General features: G+C 41.7%; 1 protein-coding gene across 7 annotated transcripts in view; it reads left to right on the top strand.

Moving 5' to 3' along the window:
* The window catches only part of UNC80 (unc-80 homolog, NALCN channel complex subunit), a 182,892-nt gene that overhangs the window by 97,677 nt on the left and 71,612 nt on the right, over nt 1-13,603 (top strand). For all 7 annotated transcript variants that reach the window (XM_045854721.1, XM_045854712.1, XM_045854711.1 and 4 more), the window contains 3 exons: nt 646-846; nt 8,077-8,184; nt 9,307-9,445. In XM_045854721.1, the coding sequence (XP_045710677.1) occupies nt 646-846; nt 8,077-8,184; nt 9,307-9,445 (448 nt within the window). The remainder of the gene's footprint in view (nt 1-645; nt 847-8,076; nt 8,185-9,306; nt 9,446-13,603) is intronic.

The raw sequence follows: 13,603 nt of genomic DNA, 5'->3' as shown, positions 1-13,603 counted from the left end.
AGCCAGTCCTGTGGGACAGGACTGCTCATCAGTGTGTGCTCTTCTATCTGGCTTCTTCCATCACTTAAGAGCTGAAAAATAATATATTTTAAGTTCAGAATCTTCATTTGAAAATACATGGAAATCGTATACTCCATAATAACCATTTTAAGTTTTTGAAGATCATGTACACATTTATTGTTTCTTTTTCTTTCTTTCTTTCTTTCTTTCTTTCTTTCTTTCTTTCTTTCTTTCTTTCTTTTTAAATTTTATTTTAATCATTGTTCAAGTACAGTTTTCTCCCTTCTACTCCCATTCCAGCCCACCCAACTCTCCTTACTTCCCTCCCATTACCCCCACCCCTAGTTTTTGTCCATGTGTCCTTTAAATTTGTTCCTGTAAACCCTACCCATTCCCCCCTGAAATTCCCTTTTCTCTATTGTTTCAAAGAGATCTTTCTATCAAGTGTGATGGAAGGAGCAAAAGAAGCTAAGTACACAAAGGCTTGCACCTCTATTCTCTTGGGGGAATTATAGAATCATTGTGGTTTCCGGACCCAACAAGGAAGGTTGACCTTGGACTTTCCATCTTCCACTGTACATGTAGGTTCATAGTCAGTCTGCACTCTGGTTGCTCAGTGGAGTCTCAGTGATGTCTGTGTTCCAGGTCATGATCTTGCTGTGCAATCAGCAAAGCTTCATCTGCACCCACATTGACTACTGCCACCCACACTGCTACCTGCACCACAGCCGCTCCTGTGCCCGGCTGGTCCGGGCCATCAAGCTGCTTTATGGAGACACGGTGGACTCCCTCCGGGAGAGCAACAATGTCAGCAACGTGGCTCTCCGGGGCAAGAAACAGAAGGAGGTGAGTGAATGATCAATCGACAATGTGCCAGTTTTAGGGAGAATGATGTCCTAATAACCTCTAATCTGGAAATAAACACTTGAGGCCACTGCAGTTGTATCACAGGCTACAGTTTTCTGTGATTCTGAGCAAAGGGAGAAAATGAGTGCAAGAAAAACAGATGCTTTGTCTTCATGTCCGTGAACAAACATGGCATCTTTTCCCAGGTTTTGTCTTATTTCCATGAATAAATCTGAACTCATGGGGTGTGGCGATGAGTAGGTTATTGCACTAGGCAGACTAATCCCCCCAGGATGTCTGCATTTTAATTTCTGGAACCTGTGACTATATTACTTCATGTGACAGAAGGAATTTTGACTATGTGAATAAGAATTTCATAATGGGAAGAGTATCCTTAATTATCCAGGTGGGCCCAATGTAAATCGTAAAAGTTCTTGTAAGTGATAAAAGAAGGCAGGAGAGGCAGAGAATGAGATGTTAACAACAGACCCAGAGATCAGAGTAGGCATGGCCATGAGCCAAGAAATGCTGGCAGCCTCTAGAAGTTGCAAAAGATAAAGAAATCGATGATTCCCAAAAGCCTCCAGAAGGAACACAACCCTGTCAATCCACTGTAGACTTCCGACCTTCAGAACTGTAAATAGTCATCTTACGTTGTTTTAAGACATGAAGGTTGTGGTCATTTGTTACAGCAACAATAGGAAACTGATACAATTATGCCTTAAGAAACAAGTAATAAATGGCCCAACTATTCACAGATAAATAAATAACAAAGTAATCTAGGTCAAATCAGACCTAGAAACTCCTTCAAGAAACTGTTGCTTCTTCAAAGCATTCAGTGACAATTTTCCAACAGCTGACCTGGCAGAAGATGAAATCAGTAGCCAGCAATGGCTGTCCCGTTCCTGCCAAGTGAGCCCTGGGTTACCCACCTGCCCCTGAACAGGCCTGCTGGCCAAGACGGCCGACCGAGTGCTACTGGCTGCCCCTGCAGCTGCTTCTCCCAAGTTGTTTTGCAAACAGATTTTTATAGAATACCTATTCATTTCAATGAGCATTCACTGTGCACCTGCTGTTGGCACAGTATTCTGCCAGATATTCTGGGAGACAGAAAAAATAAATAAGTAGGAGCTGAGGATCTTTTGCAAGTCAGGTTTGGTGGGTTGGGGGGATGACAATAACATACAAATCAAACAACTAGAGAATATGACCCAGAATGAAAACTTCACAGTTGAGTTGTATAGCAGTTTTTAATGTTTTAACGCTTGCAAGAGGATTTTTTTTTATTACAACCTTTTTATTATGAAAGCAGCATAGGTTCTTTGAAGAAATTCTGGATAATACAAGAGATTTTAAGGAAAAATATAAGTATCTCATGCATCTTATTTAAGGTGCTAATTCACCTTCTGGGGTATGATCTTTCAGTAGTTTTTTTAAGCATCTGTGTGAGGTTATGAGGCAGGCATACATCATTAACAAAGTGCGTTTGGATTCCTATGAACCTTATATAAGAAATATTGTTCTCCCAATTTCATACATGAAAAAAGTTGAGGCTCAGAAAGATGGATTGTCCACACTTCACATCTATAACATGCTCATCTAGGCTTCAATTTAGAAATGTGGAATATCAAAGTCAGGACTTCCTAACTAGCCTCCATTGCATCTCATGGTGTTCAAACTAAACGAGTTCTTAAGGGAAAGGAGGTGGGAAATAGTCAATGTGGGTAACAAGTAAACTGCATGAACTGCTGATTGATGACATAAAAAGAAAAATATATTCATATGTATGTTTGTACACAGTATATATACATATATATACACACATACACACCTGTATCTCAAACATAAATAAGACTATATTCAAAGAAAACCTATTTTCACTTAGGGAAATTCTCCTTCATATAAAAACCCTTAGCTTTAGCAGAAAACGATATGTGTTGGATGTTGCAAAAATCTACCTGTCTAAAATTAATGTTCACTGTTCACCACACACACTCTGAGATTTCTTTCTGCCATATCTGCTCCAGTGATACCTTCACCTGTAAGTTTGTCCAAACACCCTCAAGGTCCAACTCAAATGCTACCTCCTCCTTGAAACCTTTCTGATCTCCCCAGTGTTAACCACAGGACTCACTGCAGGTGGATGAGTAATATTATTTTTCTTCCCTCTCTCTTCCTTTAAATGACATAGGCATTTACTTGTTCTGTCTTGATTCTTCACTCAGTCAGTCAGTCATTAATCCACCCATCCATCTGTCTGTTAAACAAATTTTTTAAGAACTGGTGGACCATGCCGACTTCATACCATGTGTTGGGTGTAATAATGAGCAGCAGGGATACAGTCCTTGTCCTAATACGGTGCACACAGTCTAGTTCAGTTAGAGAGATGAACCTTAAGCAAATAAGTGTTCTAGCCTGATGTAAAACTGCAACAGCAAAAAGCATAATGAAGGAGAGACATAGTATGCTGAGAAAGCTTGTGAACAAGGCTTTGAACTTGTCAGAGGAACTAAGACAGCCTTTCCAATAAAGTGACAGATGAGCTTTGACAGAGGATGCACTGATGCTAATTGGATACAGAATTTTCCAATCACAGAGAAGAAGTGAGTAGGAAGAACTTCGGCGGAACACAGAGGGCTGTGGCGCATGATGAGGCTGCACAGACGGAGAGACATCAGACCCAGCAGGGCCGCCCGGGCCATGGGAAGTCACTTTGTTCTTTATCCTGTAGGTTTGTGGCAAGCACTAAGAGATTTTAAAATCACTTTGTTTGCAGAATGGGACTATTGATATCCCTATTTCTCCTCTGCCTTAATTATAAACTTCTTGAGAACTGAGGCAGCCTTATACATTTTGTGTACTGTGTGATATCTAACGAGTGGGTTACACAGCTCTGGATGTTTTGTGCATATCCTCCACCTCTGGGCCAACCAGGACCCTGGGCTGAAGCAGCAGGAAAGGTTTACCAACCTTCTGCATCGCTTACATTTCTGGAAGGAAAAGAGAAAGTACAGCAGAAGGGATTATCCTCTAATCTTAACTCATTTAAGTTAGCCACACCAGTGGAGAACGGAAAGATGTAGTGAGTCTTCTGTGATCACTGTTTTCTTTCCAAAATGCCGGCCTCCTGTTCCAGCTCTGTTTTCCCCCTCTCGTGGTACTTCCATTGGCCCGTTTTGAATCTGTCACAGGAATGAGCAATGCCCACACTCCCGGGGCCCACCTGAAAACAGAGTGCGCAGGAAATCCAGAATGAAAGTAGAGGTTCTGGATAAAATCAAGCCTCATGAGCAATTGGTGGTTGGTTCCTCTTTCCTTGTTAATTGGTTTTATGGTGGAAGGCGTATGTGGCAGCTGGTGCATTTTGTTAGCCCGTCTCACGCTCACCTGTCTGCTCGCCAGCATTTCGGTGCTCGGGGACTCACCGAACATTCTGTTAGTGTGTGTTGGTGCACGTCCAGACTCGAGGGGGTTCTGCAGGCTACCACTGCACATATATTAAGTTCACCAAAGAATCCTTTGATTTTTATTACATATCTGTACCTTCCCTAATGCTGCGTTCTAAATAGATTATCTTATTTTGCTGTGTACAAAGCCACACCCATGTTTTTGGTCCAAACTTTCCAGGAAAAAAATCTTTTGTATTAATTTTTAATTCGGTTATTTATTTATTTATATTTAGAAATAAAACTGATGATCATATTCCAGGGTATTAGTTAGCACTCAGATATCATTCATTGCTTTCCAGAGTTACACTTTTAACGCATGAGCATAAATAAAAGAATTAAAAGCCTTTATGTAGATACAGAATTAGCACCACTCATGTATAATGTGCGTGCTTATTTTTCCCTCAAAAGGTTGGCCAAAAAAGTGTGCATTATACACGGCAAAATATGGTAAGTGTTCATTTAGAGCTTGCTGATGAAAAAAAGGAGTAGATAAACATTATTTTGTTACTTTCAGCCTAAAGAGGTAAGAGGTAAGGAGGGGAAAAGGTAAAAGCTGTGTTTGGTCTCCCCTAGTAGACACACTCGCCATGAGGGCGAGCGTGCTGGGTGCTCTGCCCGCCCCTCAGCACGGCTCCCGAAGTCAGCTCAGCTCCCGGCATGTGGTTAACTCAATAAATGACTTACTTGAATTACTAAATAGGTAAATGCAATTTTTTACTTAAAATCATTTTTATGCCTCCCTAGTTAATATTTTGTGTTGTAAGGAACAGAAACCCATTGAAATGTAGTCAAATGATCAGAACGTTTCTTCAAAGGATCTGTCAGAGTCTCATAGAACCAGGGACAGACGGGAAACACAGCCAAGCCCCAAGGAATGAGAACCACAGGTGCTGCGCATCTCAGGACAGACGTGGTCTCTCGTCTCTGCTTCTTTCTGCCTCATCTCCACCTGCCCACCCATCTCTGTGCCCTAACCGGCTCCTTCCGCTTTGTTCATCTGGTAGTTCAGCTGAAAATTTCCATCATTGCTTCTCACTCCAGCCACCATCACAAAATGAATCAGACTCAGTGTCCCTTAATCCCCCACGATGGGAATTTGGTGGTCCCGGTTCCTCTCTTTTTGATCCAAACATCTCAAGTGATAAATCGCTAACCACTCAAAGGATTGGTTTTGCATTGTAAATTTAATCCAGGGTGGTCAGGATGAGGAGAGACGACAGAGAGTCAGGTATGTCGTGTATGTCTATGATGTGTAGAGAAGAGACTGACGGCAGTTCAGTTTCTACACCACCCTTAGCAAGCATGCCCCTGAAATCCCTGACAACTCTTGGGGCTGTGCTTCCTCTGGTAGACCAACTCAACGATAAATGTTCTAGTAATACGTTCTGGCCTTTGACCTTGGGTAACTGGTCTCAGGTTTCTTTATATTTCCCTGCTTGGTCTATAATTCCAACCCCCATGTGTACCTTACAGTTCAGTGAAATTTCCAGTTCACCAATAATCACCAATAACCAGAATCACCAATAACCAGTAGATACCTTGAGAACCAGCCTCCTACTCCCTCCAGTTACTAGTTCTTTTCTAACCAAGTTTTACACCAAGTTATCAAAGCAAAAGCAACTGATAATAGCCTTGTAAGTCTGGGCTAGGGGTCGCAGCAGCAGAGGGACGTTAGGACCTTCACCTGGTGCACCCAAGTGTCCATCACACATGGGCCCATCATGTCTGCCTGTCAAGCATGAGCGGGTCACTCAGGAGCAGTGACTAGCTCATCACCTCAGTGTCAAAGCCCTTCCAACTTCCTCCCCTTTCCACTAAGAAGAGTGCTCCAGATATCATGAGGCCACCAGAACACACCACGCTTCCTAGGAAATCATTGCAGGATATTACATATTTGATATCTGAGAAGCTTGACTTTTATACCTTCTGTTCCCAGTAGGCAGGATGAAACAGAACCCTGCATCTCCCAGACAGCCAGAGGCAAACATAAATGATCATTCCTTTTCTTCTAAGCTGAGTACTTTCTTGAGTCTCTCTGGTTAAATTTCCTATGAGTTAATCAAAGAATTTTGTTTGCATAAGTAACCCTAAAAAAGACAAAATATCCAGCCAAAGGACAAAAGGATGAAATACTTACAAAATTCAAAAAACACAGTTTAAAATAGTTGTAATTACCTAGGAAATGTTGATTATAAGACCATAGTGAATTGAATTGTTTCAACTTGTGTACCACATGCAGAACGTCCTCATAGTGGTGTTAAGATGCATGAGGGGGAAGGTGATGAAAGGAAACAGATGATGGCCATCACTGGGTTGGGGATTTCAGGCATTTTTATTTTCTTCAGTTTTTCTGTGTTTTCTAGATAGTCTGCAATTTGCATGTATTGTTTTTTAAGTAGAATAAAAGGGAGATGCCACTTCTAAAATAACTTGACTTCTTAAAAAGGATGTCAGCTATACCCTTATGTTTATATGGAAAATGATGGTCACATATAATTTTGGAACAGTTTTCAAATGATAAAAACTAGGCATGATGTTTGTGCTGTATATTGTTTTTCATTCACAGAAAAAAAAACTGCAGGTTTTCTCTCCCCATATGTGTGTTCCCAAGTATGTGCTTCCAAGATTTTACTTTTAGAAACACAGCAAAATCTTTGATTCATTTCCAAGTAGATTCATTTAAAAAAGTTCATTCCATGCCAGTCACATAATAGATGTGTTGTCTTGGGTCTTTTTGTCAGAGTTTTAAAAGACTTTCTTGGAACATGCATGTACTTTCAGATTTGCCTTTTCCTTCAAAATATCTGCATCTATAACACTGTGAAGCACTGTTCAAAGTTCTTAAGGGTTTCGGAGTTTTTTTTTTCCTTTGGCATCAAGGGAGAAAGTGTGTCACTGACACGGCCCTGGAAAAACAAATGAGCATTTATTCCACGCGGAGGAATGGATCCCTCTTTGCACAGCCCGCCTGCAGCACAGGATAGGGGGAACCTGGACTCAGGACAAATAAACAGGGGCCCGACACCATCAGGACTGACCATTCTCCCAGCTGGTCTGTCCACACCATTCCTTGGCATTTAGGGAGTCAGGGGAAGACATGGTCTCCTTCATGCTTCCAACGGATGAGTCGGCCCATTCTTGGACCCTGGCTGAGGGACCGGTTTGAAAAAGCTGCTGCCTCCTATGGACAAGTGTGCTTTTTTACAGCAGCCAATTTATGTGTGCAACTCAGGCCCAGGTGATAGAGGTTTTGAACTCACACTTCCCCAATGAGTCTTTCATCTTTCCTTCCTAACTCTCCTCCCTGAAATAGTTTCATTCTTGTGTGACGAAATGGTTGAGTCCTAACATCCAGCACTGTGAAGGGACTGTTAGGTGGAGTGGATTTTAACTCAATTAATCTTTTAAAAGATGTGTGTGTGTGTGTTAACAGCTTGGTGAAATAAAATTAGCCCTAAAATTAGCCCTCAAAGGAACAAGGAGGTCCTTGTTCCTTTTCTTCTGCTGCTAATAACCAGCTTTGCAACTTGGTCAAGTTATCTCACCTCTCTGGTTCCCAGTTTCCTCAGTGATAAAGAAGAATGTGTTACTAAGTATCTCTAAAATTTCCTTTATATTACACAATTAACTGCTTTTAATTTTCAAAGAGTGTGCAGCCACAGAAAGGCCTGAAGCCATCTTTCCCATTACGTGAAGACGGTGGTTTGGAGAATCAGTGTTTAGCAACAGAGCTGTTGGTTTTGGAGGGAGACCCCTAGGACACATCTCCTGTATTTTTCAGTGCTCAGATAAGTCATGCCTGAGGACACCCTCTCTGAAGAAGAGAGTTTCAGACGCCAACCTGGAAGGGAAAAAGGACTCTGGGATGCTGAAGTACATCCGACTGCAGGTATGGACACCGGAGCGGAAATAAGCAAGGAGCCGTAACAGGGAGGGGCCTCCAGATAGTCTGTTGGCTAGTGTTTGGGAGTTACAGTGCCAGCTGGCACCATGGCATGATGGTCCCTGTAACTGGTGAGCAAGAGTGCCACCAAGTGTGCAAGGAAAATATCCCTCCTTGCTCGACAGCCAGTTTCCACTCAGATGGGGTTTGGGGAGCTTGGCTGTACCCGAGCCTTTTCCCTCTCTCTCCCCACACCAGGGGAGCTAACCTCCCACCTGTGGGTGGCAGTGGTGCTCACAGGTCTTGAAATGACACAGTCTGGGCTCGAATCCCACGTCTGCTGCTCTGGCCCTGGTCCTTGCTCAAGTTATGTAATTTCTCTGATTTTAGTTACAATCCCCGTGAGGATGGGGATTATAACACTAGACCCATCTCAAAGGATTATTACACGGATTAAATAAAACAGTGCATTTACCTACTTATTCATGATTGACACTTTGATATATTGTTATTACAACCTGAGCTCTAAGTCATAGTACATATCCCCGGAGGGAAAAACTTTTATGGTTTTTCTGGAAAGTGTTTAAAATGATAGTCAAAGACCTAGACTTGCTGGATACATTTTGCGGGCTAATCTGGGGCAATAACCACAAGGTATAATAGGATTTCACAAGAAAATGCCATCCAAGTTCACACTGGTTTCCTAACTTTCTTAATAGGATTCCTTTGAAAATTAGAGGCTACTTACAGTTTTCAGTGGAAATCAACTCCAATAAGAAGGAAAATGGGATGCTTGGAAAGGCCATCAGGACTTTTAGCACAGCTATGTTACTGGAGACTTTTTTTCTCATAGAGCTGTATTTATTCTACAGTTTATTCCTTAGGTGTTTGCAAAAGCAGTTTTTATGGTGAAAGCATCATAACATTAGCATGATTTTTTTCTGATTACGCACCAACTAATAAGATACAAAGCTTATTATACACCATGCTAATAAACATGTTCCCTTTTAGAAAGCATTTTAAGGTCATTTAAGGGAAACCGAAAGGGAAGTGGCACTTACGTTTCAAGGGAAATAGAACCATCAGTATCTTCAAAAATTTGAAGCCATGCTTTCCGTCTTCCCCCAGGTGATGAGCCTGTCACCTGCTCCCTTGTCTCTGCTAATCAAGGCAGCACCAATTCTGACGGAGGAGATGTACGGAGACATCCAGCCAGCTGCCTGGGAGCTCCTGCTCAGCATGGATGAGCACATGGCTGGGGCAGCAGGTAAGGAAAGACCGCCTTTGACCCTGGTCCTGCCACACATCACGGTGTGTAAACAGGAGAGAGATGTATTACTTCCGCTTCTGCTCCTAGGTCAGAGGGACAGCAATTGCTAGAACTCTGGGCAGAGCTGTGCACTAGAGGGAGGCCGGCCCGACTCTTGTGGGCACTCCTCATCCCACTATGCGGTTTGCACAGGGGCGCGGGGCTGTCCGAGGGTGTTACCAAGTCATGGAGAATGGTTTTCCCCAGAACTTACATTTTCACTATATTTCTCAAAATATAACATTCTTCTTTTTGTTTGATTTCCCAGATTTCCCATGAACCACCCTCATTCGCTTTCTTAAGTCTTATGCAAGCCATGTTTTGTATCTAAATTACAATGTTGAAACAGATTTGTTGAAATTTAAGTGACATGCCCAAAGTCACGTAGCTAGTAAATGGTAGATGCAAAATGTGGATTCTTCACTTTCTTTCCTGCTTTTTGAATACATTTCTTTGTACTTATTTTAATTGCAAAATACACACAGTGAAAATTCAAATAATACAAAAGCGTATGAAGCTAACAGTGTCACTCTTTTCCCCAAGATTCTCAGTCCCTTTCCCCAGAGGTAAAACTTTTAAAATTTCTCAGGACCACTTGTAGGGTGCACTAGACATATATATGTATGGAAGCATGTATGTATATATTACATGCTTCCTTCTTCACACAAATAGGATAATACCAATTGCACTTTTTATTTGTATCTACGAAAACTTTTTTTTTTAATTTTGACTTTATTTGAGCAAAAACCAATTTAACTTGGGCAGTGCAAACCAAGACTGTTGGGAAGCTCTCCAACAGGAACTCAGAGAGAGACTTTTATAGAGAAAGGACAGAAACAAGGTAAGACCATTGTCGACTGACTGTAGCTCAAAGCGTAGTTGGTTGTTTGTGACTGGTTGTACTTAGAGTTCCAATTTATAACCTTGACACATTTCCGGGCATAGATTTTGCTTCACTTTCATAGACCACCACGACACTGGAGCCACATCAGTCTAATGGCCTCCTTGTTTAACTAATTTAACTGTTTCTTTCTCTTCATCAGCTTCTTGTACATGAGGGGTTGATCAAAAATTTGGTATCAGCACCGCTCTCAGTCACCATTAGACTTAAGTTGCTCTTGCCTCATTGTGAAACTCAGGGGTTATGTTGTCAGATCAATGGAAGCATTGTTCTTGCTGTTCATCTCATGGTTCATCTCGTTGCGGTTTCTCTAAGCACAGCGAGCCCATCTCACATACTGCTGATGGCTGCGAGCATGCATATAAGACCTCAGAGAACACGGCACCCCAGGGAGACTGCAGTGATCACTATGAGGAGGATGGTACTGAGAGACTGAAGTATACTCCTTAGCTGGGGCCCCCATGAACTGAACCATGGTATCAAATAAATTAAAGAATATACCTGAAAGGACACTAGCCAATTCACTCGTTCGTTAGTTTCCTGGATTTGCTGCAATACCAGAGGTGCTGATCCAGGTACAGTGTGAGGCATGTGCTATGGCACAGACTCCTTCTTGTTCAGACAATAAGCAATCTTAACCAATTCTATTACCTAACTTGAAATAATTCTAAATCAGCCCCAGCAAGAAACTTCAGGGTCTTTTGTCATGCAGCTATGGCCTTAGCAGTAGATTCAGCAATAGTTGCTAGAGTCAGGGTACGTTAACAGAGAAAAATCAAGTGTTGAAAGAGCAAAAGGAAGGTGGGCTTTGGGGAGAGGCAGGCATGCAGAATTGACTGTCTGACAGTTGGTTGACTTCCTTTTCTGGTGGTGTTGCCTGGTAATTCTGTTCCCACTGTGGTATGAGGGCTAGATGGTGCACTGCTCATTGCCGCCACCCTAAAGTCAAGTTGTAGGGGGGTCAAACCCTGATCGACTGCACTTGAGGGTCAGTAGTTTAAGCAGAAGGTTAGAAGGAAGATAAAATCACCTACTTCTGCCTTTTTTAGTAAGACGTGGAGGGGTGGTAACATTTTTGCCATCAGTTTATTCCTAGTTCCTTCTGACCCCCTGGTCTTAATTTGGTTTCTGGCCAACTTGATGTTTCATTCCTGGGCCCAAGATCCTATGCTGTCTCAAAACTAGCTTTTATTTACCAAAGAGTCACCTGGATCACATGAACTAGAAAGACATCTGGGTTAGTTTGTATGTTTCCAAGTTGTACTTGATTTGTATGAATGCTTGTTTTTAAGCGAATTAAATTGAGATCTTTACAAGTTAATTTTGGCAATACCATGTGAAGGTAGAAAAACACCCCACATCTGTAACATTTATATGTAGACATATATAACATACAGAAAGACACAGAGATCTCACTGTTTCATTTTAAAATTTTATCCATGAGATGGGTATGATAATGAAAAGCCCACTAGTTTTTTAAAGGACAGATGAATCCAAATTGTGTTTCTTGTAAATGCAGTAAGTTAAATTTAGTGGCTCAGGTGGCTACAGCTTTTATTAATATTTGTGCAAAAGACTTTGAAGATTTTTTATTCACATATTTTTAATAGCTTCCTTCTTGCTGATAAGAATACACTCCCAGGACTTGTATTTGAAGAGGGGCTCTGCATTCCACGAGAAAACCAGGTAGAACATTTACATCCATCTCAGAAGCACAGAGAAACGATGTAAATTTCTTCAAGAAGGACTTTTGTTTCCCAAACCCAGATTTTTAACAATATCTGCAATCCTTGTTAGCTGAATACTGGAGGTTTGGGGATTGGTAAAAAAAGATAGGTGGGATTTGAACTGTTTCTAGATCCACACTTCTGTTCCTATAAAGACTCCATTTTTAAGACAAGTGCAGTTGTTTTTAATTCCTAAAAAAAATGGGGTTGCATCTTGAATATCAAGACTTTGACTCATCCATCCAAATACATTATCTTCGGTTTGTTTTTTTTTATAACAGGAAGATCTTCAACTAAGATGGGAATCAAAAGATTCCTATATTCTAGATTTAGAGCTGTGTTTCTATGGAATGTTTTAGTAAAGCCTTCCACAGTGACTTCAGAATGTTTCCACCCAACCCCTGGTGTATAGTTTCATTTTAGCTTCGGGGAGAAGGCCTAAAAATTGTTTTATCAGACTCTGAATATCAGCTTCCAAGTTGGCCAACTTCTGAAGGTAGAGATACTTTAAAAAATGTGTTTAAATCCTTTCATATGTATGTCTTGTGAGGCTTCAGCCAGGACAAAGAGAAAATATCTCTGGCAGTATTGAACGGCCCCATGGACTCAAGAAGGGGCCCGAAGAGCGCGTGAAAGATACTAGTCTCTCAAGATCCAGAGCTGCCCAGAGTCATACAAACCAAGACAGACACAATTCCCATGAAAGCTGCCCACTGCAGAGACCCAGCCTCCAACGGAGCAGGACTCATTTCTGTCTGGCTATATTTTGGGGGCCCCCAACCTGATGGTTGGCAAGCCAAGTTCTCAGGACACAGACAGACAAAAAGAAAGGAGGTAGTAGCTGTTCTGGGAGAGAAAGATCAGTAATGAATGCTTTTTCCTGCCAATATGAATTTGGAAAGGGAGGGACAGTGTGAAATTTTACCTTCCTCTCTCAGCCAGCACCGCAGACTGAGATCTGAGAGAGCTGACTCTGATACACATTCCTAACTTCCGCCCATCCTCTCAGGGTACCCTCTGGGCTCCAGAGTGAGGGGCTGTCCCCGTGGGTCTCAGCCCAGTCACCAATAACTGGAGAAGAGGAAAATTTATTTCCTCCCTGAGACTACTTTTCCTCTTGGATACCTCATAAATGGATAAGCTTATATAGGATAATTAAAGTTCTCCACTGTGACCACTGTACTTCAGGATTATCTTTGGTATGGTTACCTACTTTTTTAAGCTTAAAACAAAATTTGATTCACCTGAGACCTCCCACTGGATCCAGTCCAGATGAAGTTGGACCCAGTCCAGTTTTTAAGTCTGACCCAATCTGACTCTGATTTCTGACCCCATCCAGAAAAAGAAATGTTCAAATAAATTCTGAAAGCTCGAAAAACAAAAGCTGAGATAATTTAAATGATGTTTTGAGACTGTGGGGAGAAGACAAGGGAGATTTTAAATTATGTTTTTATAATTGCCACTGGTTCCTTCATCTCTGCTATAGAG

This window comes from Phyllostomus hastatus, unplaced genomic scaffold (genome assembly GCF_019186645.2).
Source record: "Phyllostomus hastatus isolate PE091 unplaced genomic scaffold, TTU_PhHast_1.1 phas_contig_137, whole genome shotgun sequence".
NCBI lineage: Eukaryota > Metazoa > Chordata > Mammalia > Chiroptera > Phyllostomidae > Phyllostomus > Phyllostomus hastatus.
The sequence above is the reverse complement of the archived record's forward strand: the minus strand, read 5'-3'. Positions and strand labels throughout refer to the sequence as shown.